This window comes from Haliotis cracherodii, unplaced genomic scaffold (assembly GCF_022045235.1).
Source record: "Haliotis cracherodii isolate W230 unplaced genomic scaffold, xgHalCrac1.p SCAF_5, whole genome shotgun sequence".
In the NCBI taxonomy this organism is placed as follows: domain Eukaryota; kingdom Metazoa; phylum Mollusca; class Gastropoda; order Lepetellida; family Haliotidae; genus Haliotis; species Haliotis cracherodii.
Genome location: NW_027266308.1, coordinates 60,249,815 through 60,261,774, shown reverse-complemented (window position 1 = coordinate 60,261,774; position 11,960 = coordinate 60,249,815). Strand labels below are relative to the sequence as shown.

The 11,960-nt window shown below is 40.9% G+C and overlaps 1 protein-coding gene across 1 annotated transcript; it reads left to right on the top strand.

Annotated features, from left to right (window-relative positions):
* The first annotated feature begins 283 nt into the window (after window positions 1-283).
* LOC139443061 (SERTA domain-containing protein 4-like) lies at window positions 284-11,460 on the top strand. Its single transcript, XM_071223981.1, has 3 exons — window positions 284-700; window positions 1,053-1,360; window positions 7,595-11,460. Exons 2-3 carry the CDS (start codon window positions 1,165-1,167, stop codon window positions 8,188-8,190), a joined length of 792 nt encoding a protein of 263 aa, XP_071080082.1. The 5' UTR covers window positions 284-700; window positions 1,053-1,164; the 3' UTR covers window positions 8,191-11,460.
* The last annotated feature ends 500 nt before the right edge of the window (window positions 11,461-11,960 follow it).

Genomic DNA, 11,960 nt, shown 5'->3' with positions numbered 1-11,960 from the left:
GAGGCTGTAATTACATATGTCCCGTTCACTTCAATATGAGCTATTTTTACCAGACGAGCGGAATGTCGGAAAATGTGACGATACCCATGAAAGCTCACATTTCACCTTTGACCCAAGGGGTAAGCGGGATCCTCGAGATATTAGCGTTATACAGGGGGGTAGGGGTAGTGGCACGCGCTCTTTCATTGACAGCAATTAATCGGGCGAATCGGCCAATCGCAGCGAGTGACATATCGCCACTCACTCCCCTTGCGCGACCGCCTCGCCAGTGTATGGAAAGAGATCGTCTGCTACGGTTGCACTAACGCAAACAGTCCCGCGACAAAGAAGCCAGTGGTTGCTCATACCAGTGTGGATCTATTATCGACTGGTTGTATGTGACAGTGAATCGAGATCCGTGTGTTTCCTTAGCTAGACTCAGTGGGTCTACTGCAGCGGTCTTAATTTGCTCTTACAATGCGCTTCTTAATCATCGGACAGTGAATTGTCCAGGAGGGCGGCCGGGCGCTAGCTGGAACAGCCAGTATTGGTATTGTTAAGCAAATATACGCGTGCCTTCTGACGGTGGAGACAGCTGTTCCAAGTGAAGTTCACAATCGTACAACCAACACTTTGTTAGGATCACAACGTCTTTGTCGGATAACATATATTCCTGTGTACGCATACAGTATTCATTGGAAGTAATTTCAACTTCACAAAGGTAATTGTTTTGATTTTGTGTTTTCTTCACGATAGATTAACAATCTGTCGTGTTTACAAAAAGAGTTTTATCTGTTGGTCGGGTTCATTGTTTGGAGACACTTGTTACTGGGGTCACTGTCAGCGATGTATGTGACTCTCTGGGGCCTACTGTGAACGCCGGGGCTCTTGAGTTAGTTGCCTGTCGCTCTATCAGCTAACGTTTCAGTTTCCTCAAACTAACCATGTGTCTTGATCGCTTATTAGCGAGTCGGGGGATAGGAAGCGCACTGCAATGCCTCAGACTTAGGTAACTAAATTGATTAACATTTTGGACCAAGTGTCTATATTTCACATACTGTCTTTTACTTCAGATCTACCGGTCTTGTACGTGGGACAGCTACCTGTTATTGTGTTCCCCCACTGATTAATGAGGTAGGGGGGTCGGGCGTGTACCAGCCACCCCGACAGAAAGCTACTTCAGACATGACTGTGGTATTATCGATGAACCCCCTGTGCACCCCCCACCACAGACTGTGTGGGGCTGACGAAGTCCTCAATTCACCGGATCTTACCTTTAACTTTGTAACCTCACCCCCTCGGGCCGACACCCCGGTCCCCACCCCCGTGGAGGACACAACGACCCAACCCGAAGACGTAAAAAATGTGTCAAGTATATCAGGTAAGTAATCTCATACGTAATAGTTATTAAGTGATCTAAAGCTTAATGTTAAATAAAGCAAAAAATAATATCTGGACTTTAAAAAAATAATATTTGTAACTCGATATGTTCGTGTAATATTTAAGTTGAACGTTAAATATTGTTTATCTATAGGCTTAATAATGCATACTTGGTAAATCAGATGAAATGAATAATGCATACTTGGTAAATCAGATGAAATGAACCATCAAAGTACTTATTCGTCTCGTAGCAAAATTTCGCTGTAATGCACACAACGAAGGACTTCTTCAAATATAATTGCACACGCTGTATTATTAACCATCCGAATATAAATCAATGTGGCGTTTACGCTATTTTCCTATTCACGCCAGTAAACGCGCATGTCAAAGATGATCTCAAGAAATAAGAGATAACTCTCTCCAGAGCGAAGCATGTCCGTGTACCACGTGTAGTCTACGTGTTTTACCGCAGTGTATCTTTGACCTATCCGCCGTTGTAATGTTTGCGTCGCGTCACAGGCATATAGGCTCGCTTTACAATCAACCGTCTTTGTTCAACATCCAATTAATAGCCATCTTCTGTTGTTGTTTTTATTTCGCCAAGTTCCATTTCAAACACGAGTGTAATAAAACCCTCACACTACTCTCTGAAAGTGCATTAAGTGATTCTCCTGCGCAGCAAACATTGATCTCATTGAAGCTTAAATGCATGCGACATTTGAATCCGGTTTATATTTGAAAGCTCTGCTTTAATTGCAAAGTAAATTTTATGTGAATGAGACTGTACTTTCTAATCAATACCCGTGGTTGTGTCATTACATAAAACACTAGATCCTGGGCTTCGTCTGTATATTTTGCCCGTGTGATAAGAACATGTTTTGGTATTAATCGCTCGAGCGGCTCGCCGTGGACAAACGCAGACTGTTGACTGGTCTGAACTGTAGACAAGTGTCTGCTAAGCTTTCAGCGTTGATACATGCCATCTGTGAGAGGAGAGGAGGAGGAGGGGGGGGGGAGCTCTTGTTCGCTGCGTGTTTATAAGGACATACATGCATGTTTTGACTACCGCATTAACGAGCCTCATTCCATCTTCGATAGACTCACTGTTTCTTAAGGGTCGTTCAATCTCAAATCCTGATATGAACCTAATCGATATCGATCTGAGAGAAGTCAGTCTAGCGTTATTCCCGTGTCAATTTCCAGTTGTACATACAATCCGACTTAGGAAGTGTATTGTGCGTTAGAGGTATTTACAATTGTGTTTTGGGGGCAATACACTGCTCTGTTCGACGTTCAAACCATATAGGCTAGCGCCATTGTCTGCTTGAGAGGTGAGGGCTTAATTTCAACTGGGCAGATCACAAACGCTCGCCTGTTCCCTGGTGCTTTGTTAATTGCCGAAGGCTTTTGTCAATTTCACCCGTGTATTTCACGGATGACTTGCACGCCAGGCTGCAATAGACAGATAGGACTGAGTGCAAGCACTTGCTGTGACGCGAGTTATGATACAAAGACTTCTTGTGACGTGAAGCGATGCAGGAAACTGCTAAATCTAAACAATTGCTCACCGAAATAGATGAGCAGCGATATTAATTATGAACTACATCGGTCGCTCTCTGATTTGGACTATTACCGAAAAATGTCATTCATTGACCCTACTAATCTCGTAACGATTTTACTAATAAACTGTAATTAAATATCGTTCCATTGGAGCCTTATTATTTTTCTGACTTTTGCTTTAATTAATTAATTATTGTAATGGGCATTGTTGAAATTGACTTAATTGTTGATTTTGGGGCGTCCACTTTACGAGCGAAAAATATTGTGAATAGTTTATGTTGGTTGTGGACTGGTACGTATTTCAACTATTTTGATTGACAGGTGTCTTCACGAACTGACACGTGATATACATTGCGAGAAACCACTCGTGTTTTAACTATTATGTGGCTTCGAGAAACTGATGGTTTCTGCGTCACAGCCTTGTAAAACCATTATTTACCCATTGATCGTAACGTGATACATCTGAAATTGACATGTCTAGACGTTCGGAGAATTATTTGAAATTCTATCTGTTTAAAAAGCTCAAAATTTGAATATTCTGGTCTTATTGACTATTGAGTTTACATGTCCACAACTGTGGCAATCTTGTGGTTGTGATAGCTGTTATTGCACAGGCCCGGATCGCAATGGCAAACCTCCCATTAATGTCATTCTTACCACCCAGCTATTTGATCACTAATTGAACATATACAAAATAACATCAAAGGTAGGGCCAAAGATATCAGACATCCATATTTGATGATAGATATCCACGGTTAGGGTTTAGTGGCTCATCATGGCAGCCCAGATCGAGCACCCGTGCCACAAGTCCTGACTGCAAATCCTAGAAAGTGATTTATTGCGTCTCTCCTCTGGCACAGTGTAATGTTACGAGAGCTATTCGGCCGTAATCAAAGCTCATGGGCTGTATAAGCAGACTTGGAGCCCCAGGGCCGACGATGAATGCATGCATGGAAAACTTAAATATCTTAACTGTTTATTTATAATCGCCTTGTGTGTTGGTAAAGACTCGCAGAGGCGTTATTTGATCTAGATGAGCTCGTATCAGTAAGAGCACATTGTGATGGTGCAAAACCCGATCATTTCCGAGTGGGTTAGTATGAATATGATCGTGAAATTCGCAATCTGTGAATTGGTGATGAAGATACAACTATTTGCATCGTGTCGATGCATGTATATTTCACAAAACAAGTTCCATTTTACAACCCTGTTTATTTGAATGACGGGGTGAAACCATCCGTGGGTTACGACAATAGGTACTGTTTGTGACATCCTGGAACGTCGTACTAGCTATTGTAACCTTTCAACAATATAATTTAGCTCAAAAGGTATTACTGCATTATTAGGCAACTCATAAAAACTCCTGTTTCTCCAGAATTCGACCGAATTACTCGCGAATTTCAACATGTTTCGTCACATCATCAGAAAGAAAAATCATAACATCTATTTTTTAGATGTTATTGTTATTGGCCGGTTACATAAAATACAAATATGTCTTTTGACTTAATACATATATGAAGTGACATTAGGAGTTCATATAATTATTTAAGATGTTCAAGTAACTTACAAACATGGGCCCAGTGTTAACTTCGTTAAAGAGTGGCAGAACTCGATACATTCGTGACAAATACGAATATTCAACATCTTGTAGTTTCAAGTTCTGTATGATAGTCATCTAAACCAAGCGGTATGCTAAATGTGTTTTGTAAAGACGAGGGCTAGAGGTTTCTTTGTAGTAGGCTGTGCTTCTCGGAGACTTCAAACAAAGTTCCCTGCATGGAGTCGAGAATAAACTATATGTGACCTTGTGCCTATCCGGCGACTTAAACACTGGCTCGGCGACAACAACCTCTGCATGTCGGTCACCGTCGGCGTTGTCCCACCCTTCCTCAAGCCGCGGTAAACACGGCGACGAGATCGATGTTCGGGCACCTGCCTGTGGACGACACCAAAGGACAGGCTTATTCAATAATACAAATTGATATAGGGGTGTGGCAGGGAGGGTGAATAACGCCGTTGGTTTTCATACTGAGTTTAAACAAACGGTTATACGTGTTGTAAACGTTTTATTCATTAAATGTGTTTTGGTTTATGTATGTAGTTAAAGTGTTGAGTGAGACAAGGACGACGTTTTCAACAAATATGTTGATTGTTTGATTTAGATAGCGTAGGTGTCTCTCACTTAAAATAAATCGTATGATGTTAACCACTGATTTGTTTCATTGGGTGTTATATTATTTTATATTATATCAATAGGAGAGAGAGAGAGAGAGATGGGGGGGGGGGGGGGATTTCAGCTCTGAAGGCCATCCAGTCTAGCTCTGCTGGTCTTGATTGTAGCGTAAGTGAATGTCAGCCCGCTATCCACGAGCTTGTAAGTTAAAATGTAGGTCATGTTTATTTACATCCGTATGTTTCAAATAGTGAAGCATCCCCTTACGCTTAGCCACACGTGTTCTTATCGCTACTTGTTCAAATACCACTTCCACCAACATGCGTGTAAGGGGGCCAGTCAATCAATACACGTCTAATGACCACAGTAACAGCTTATCATTATCTGATTTGCACCACAATATAGATCTGACATCAGCAAGTTCATTACCCCGTTTACTGTTTAATAGCAAGAGACCTAATATAAATGTTACGTAATTACACTGTCGGACTGGGGCACGCTGACTGACGAAAACAGGTAACGAAATAACAACCGTCGGGACTCCCGTGCTCTCTCTATGGGAGCGTGTAGGAAAGACCTCTCTTGTATAATTGGCAGGGGAAAGTTTCGTCCAACTGAGCAATTGAATGACCCTCAGTGTTGACATCATTCCTTTCGCCCGGCAAGGGGATTGCTGATTTAGTAATTATTAATGGTCCTAATGGGAAGAAGCAAGAGTCATCGACAGTAATCAGGGACAAATCTTCATCCTTGTCGTCTGCCTTGTTTAGATCGGGCAGTAAACCTTGGTCTTGGAAGCCGAGCTGATAGATGGCGGATTTTGACCGGTCAAGCTGTAGTGTAGCAGACGCGGTTTAATAGGTCTGGGCATGTTGCTGGTCAAATAGAATGAGAAGACGAATGGATGGCGGAATTGCCCCAGATGGGTTATTTGGTGGAAGTTACGAGTGGAATTAATTCAGTCACGTTAACTGGGGAATGATATTGTGAAAGAGTCCGGCATTTAGCCAGGTTTAGTAGTAGCAGAATAGGTTGTTCAGTGGAAATTGTAGATGGATAAACTAGACCACAATGGTTTGGCTTGTTTACACATTCCTGTACATTATGTGTGTGCTTTAGCACGATTCAAATAATCATCTTCCCGTATTAGACGAATAAGAAAGAAAATTCGAAAAAGAAACCCAGAAACTTTGTACAACTAATAAAGGCTGTTAATAAATACACGGTTTTTTTTCAGAAATAGATCGAATAAAAGTTTAATGAAAAACAGATTTTGAATAAATAATGGAATTTCTTTTAAATTTCTCTAAAAAAATACAAAAAACCCATCGTGATCGTTAGAGAATCAGCATTACCACTAGGGTTTCACATTATCACCAAAGTAAACCTCAATAAAAAGAACAAACGAGAAGGGATTAATTATATATTTTTTCATGAAGAAAACAAGCTTCAAATCACAACGTGTCACATCGTTTCATACTACTGCACCGCGTAGTGAAAACCCACGGGAATTATACAATATTTGATAACATCGTGACCACCAGCGATATAAATAAATATTCACACGGCTGTAATGTTCAAAGCGTGTATTTTGATTTGACGACCGACTGCAAGCTCGGAGTCCCCCGGAACCCCCATTCCCCGTTAGTCGCCTACTATTTCTCACAGCGGAAGTTATTTAACACATGTTCGCTACACCAAGTGCTGACACACTGGTTATAGATAACTCGCCTCGGAAAACGTATGAACAAGATACCGCGTTATCAACATGAAAGCGGAATTACATAATTGCTATTGAGTACCACTTGCGTCTAAAGTTCGGTACTTATATGGAAGTACTAACAAGTCTACTGAGCGTTGATTGCCCACACGGTGGAGTTGAGACATTCTGTGACGATATTTCCTTAGTCAGCCGTCACCGCAGCAAGGGTCATTTCCGCGTTGATCAGGAAGCGTTTATTGGGAATTCAGGCTTACGTATGACCATATTCAGTCTCGTCACCATTCAGTCAGCAATATGTGACGTCTGACGTGGTTATAGTGTATTTTTATTCTATCCGTCAGCATGTTTCCGTTTAAGTCAGACTGACGGTCCGCCAAATTAAGCGAGTCGGTAATCAATATTCATCTTGAGCGACAGCCCTTGGCCATACCGTAACAATCAGTCGAGATGGGAAAGATTCTTTACTAGATCGTCATGAAGTCGACATACATATTCTGTGCGTATAACTAATGTATACATTACAATGTATTAGTTACTGATAAAAAAATCGATTTTTCCTATAGACCTGTGATATGGGTGCATGTTAGTATTAAGTATTCATCAGTGATGTTTTGATATGATAAGTAAGTGTTTGAAAAGTATTTGACTTCATCTAACACTTATAATGTCATGGTTAGTAGTGATTATTGCTGATTTAGCAAATACTGTTATAATGGTAATAGGTGTTCCATTTTGTAGTTATTTCATTTCGAGATTTTGATGTATCTTTTACATTTCAGACAAACCAGTCGGCGGGGAAAGTGTGGCTATTGACTTGGACTCCTCCGAATGTCGAGGACTGAAAAGGAAATGCCCTTTAGACTCATGTGAGAATATTAACGAGATTGTGCCGTCCAAAAGGATATCTCCATTCCTTAATACCCCTAAACAAAGGAAGGATGAGAGAAGAAAAGTGTTGCGAATCTCAATTCAGAAACTTCGTCAAATGGAGGACCCGGAGCATTTTTTGAGACGATCTGTGTTGATAAATAATACGGTGAGAAGAATGCAATCGGAAATTCGAGAGGAAAAGAGGACGACTTCTGTGTCAAAAGGGTACCCGTTTTATAAGAGAAAGAACGGATACGATTATGAGGTTGTAAACAATAGTTACTTGTCGTCTGCAGCGTTCTGTGAGGAACACATCCAAGTAGCAGACGGCAATATGGGGGACGAGGTCACGGACGCCTTGGTGCAAAGTTTAGAGACTGGGAACTTCTCATCATCTGAAACACCCCTCGAAAACTTCACAACCGATTCACAAAGGGAGAAACAAATCTATTCTGATATGGACACAGTGTTTAATAATTTGATACGTGCGTTAGGCGAAACTTAGTCCGATGTGTGTACGGCCTAAGAGACTGTGAACAAATTATCGGTATTGGATGCAGCTGGCTCGCAAGACGATGAGGAATTCCTCAAGTGAGAGCGAATGTGATTCCGTGATGGCGCGAGTATGGTCGTCTGCTCCCAGGCCCGTCAGGCGAAACTCTCGTCTGCTGTTCCACACATGCCAACAATCTCACACATGCGCACTGAAAGCATTCTCAGCTTTGTTTTAATGATTGTGGTGCATGGATTAAATTTTGCACCGGGCCTTCGAGTTGTGCCCAACAAGTGGAACATGGTATAAATAGTGTATATAATATATCGGATTTGTATATTTGTTTATAATGACACCTGTTTTGTGAATCAGTCCGGCTCATCAAGGACTATACTATACCTGTACTTTTGAAGTATTACCGGATACCACAAAGGCGACCACAACCCAGGGGCATGTGTTGCAGCAAGAATGCCGCATTGTGATTACTTGATACGAGTCGTTTTAACTCGATCTGTACAGCGGAACTTCCTTAATGAGGACGATCCAGTTTACATGAAGCTATTTATTCTGGTTTCCGGTCATAAAACATGTGTTGTGATTTAGCATTACTCTATCTTAACCGTCCGAAATATGAGGTGTCCACATTAAGGAGGTTCCACTGTACGTTGAAATATTTCAGATCAATATACTTTCGAATCCATTGTCACATGCCAAATCCTTTTGCGAAACAATGTATCCCGAACCTGTTTCGTTTTGAAGAATTCATTGTCTGCCATTCCATACAATTTTATAACTCCTCCCGCCCCTCGCCACGTATGAAATTGTTTCTGTCGCAGGAAGTCTTTATCCCCCGAATACAGTATATGGTCCCTGCCTTTTGACGTGATGGTTGCGTCTTGTAGATACGTATACAAATATATTCGAATATCGAACAAAAGTTAAAAATATCCTTTACACCATATTCGTGTAGGATTGTTATGTCTCCAGAGTTGAATTTATAAAGATCTATCGAATATGTCTCATAACGCCTTTTCACGGAAGTCTGATAATTCTAACTGTATATGAAATGCAATTGGACCCCGGTCACGTGATGACGGGCCAGCTGACCACACGTGGGTAACATTTCTGAAAGTTACAGTGATTGTCTCAGCGTAGCGCCAAAGACATTCCTAGTTGTGGAATCTTGTCCCGTATTTGCACAAGCAGGTTAGGAGATTTGGATAGACGAGCCGTCCTCGGAAATAGTAAACCTTCCAGACAGGTGCTTTATAGATACTGCAAGGTACAATTCTTGTGCTCACAGTATTTTATATCTGTTAAAACGATGCTTTGTTAGTCTACTTCATAACTTATTTATTATACGTAAGTGTAAGCTGTTGTTAAGACGAAAGAGGATCTTTTGGGGAATATATCAAATTATCAAAACATATTTCAAGACAGAAATTAAACTCACAATTCGATTACAAATCTGTTGACATAATTGTTTATCTGTTATAGAGTGACACTTATTTCAAGTTTTCTCAGCTCAAATGACAACAGTACCACTTATTATTATACGTAGTTCTTTCGTTATCGTTTAGCTAGTTGAAAGAGTCAGGCGAACGCCAGCCACAAATCGATTTTGTTGTCATCTATTTCTGTGTACCGCTGTTAGTGCATAGTTATCTAGTCCAAACAGCTGACATGAATTTTTCAGGATTAATGCTCCCACTGGAACGCGGTATTGAAGTCACTCTTTTGACTTACTCGGTACATTATGTTTATATTTTTACTTGTTAAAAGCAAAATGGCGGCTTACTGTTATGTTATATCATATAAAATGGCAATCGTTGTCGTTATCACAGTCGTTATATGATTCATCAACTATTACCAAGTTGGAAACAGCGCTCATTATATTCGAAAATGAGTTTTCTTATCCTGAAATCTGTCTGGAGCACTGCTTATAGAACAAACTTTTCCTTTTATCTGCCACGTTTATTGTTTAATGTAAAATGAAAGAATGGTGAAGATTAAAGATCCTTTATAACAGCTTGACATTTCAACTGAATTAATCGTGTTATAACGAGGCAGCATTTATATGCGGCTTCGCTGTTGATTTGGTACTTGGCAAACTGCAGAAATAACTTATTGTTCACCACACAAAGCGACATTTCAAATGCGCGTCCCCCGATGCGTGATCTGAATCGTAATGTTTAGTTGCTACAGTTTCCCGTTAGATGTTCTCTGGCGCTTGCATATTCCATATAAGGAACAACCAGCTGCAGCGTCATTCTGTAACGAGTTACGCGCAACGCACCACGTGGTCTGGTGTTTGTGACGTCACACGTCAGCGACGCCAGTCTGTGGTTGACGTGACGCGGAGTGAGAGGTACCGTTATCCTTGGAGAGCACCACCTCAACAAGAGCTACACAAATCGGGGCCTCCTTGTAAATGCATATCGCCGACAGGTGTTACCATGTTTGGCTTCGCGACAGATGGACTCGTTGCTGCCTCAATAGAAACGCGTCAGAATAACCCATGTTTAACAATTCCAGTGCGCGCTATCGATACGCCGCGCCGACATCACCCATCTAAAAGATTCATGAAATAATCTTGAGATCTGCAAGTGATACTCCCGTTACCAATATCAATTTGCCAAATCATAGCGTCTGTCCCAACTGGCAGTTTTCAAGTCGAAAAATTCACACTCTCCAGTATTGATAGAATTTGTGCTATTATCTTCAATTGTAAATTAGACCGCGGATTTATTAATTCAGCTCGGCTTTATATCCATCGGAAATCCTGTTGGGCCATCAATGAGGAATAGCCCCCTGCAACTGGAGAGCGCTATAGGCCTCAATGCTAGATCAATACATTTCATATTAAAAGCTTTCAGCTGTGAGATGGTTGTTCAAACACACTAGCTTAAGCACGGCGGAGACACTGATGGTCCAACCTGATGGGGTTCCTCAAACTGGATCCAAGGCCGACATTTTGTCTGTGACTCGTGAATGATTTGTGGATACCATTGCGGTGGTACACTTCTAAGGGAGTTGATATTTTGTTTTATTAGTAACATGTTGATCTCATTACCTTAATCTGAATCTGATGGATAAGATCTTATGTTATATTGGATTATGAAATTAGGTTTAATTATGAATTGATTTGCATATTTAAAATTATTATATTTGAAGTATTGGGTATTGTTATGTTTGACCTCGAGATACTGATCTGAGGCCATATGTCTTTATCTTTTCAATTGTAGGTTGTACTGTCCCCTACCCCCTCCCTCCTCTCCCCCCCCCCCCCCCCACTCCCGCCGAAGTACTCGCCCACCTTTCATTCCATGCTTCACCCCCATTTCCATCAACGGACATTATAGGACAACAGAGACCAATAAAAGCATTACACAGATGGCCAAAGTCCAGCCATCACTTGACCAGTGGTCAACTGTCATAGATTGTCTCAACATAGATATCATATAGCAGTGAATCTAAGAGGTACCACGTATGCGTTTATTTCTGACATGTTACCTGCTCAATTAGTCATACAAAAATCCTTAAAACGCAAATAATGCCATTTTGATTAATTGAAAGTTTGCATAATCAGACACCCAAACGAAGATTGCTTCCGTTTATATTGTTTGAAATAACATAATCCAAAGTTCAAAGAAATTGTTGACGTTATAATTGCTATCTGAGTTCTGTAAATGAATCGTGTAACCTTAGCATTAACTTGTCTACGAGGCATTTTTAGCCATATGTAGATCTAATCATAGTCAAATGATGTGTTGTCAACCATT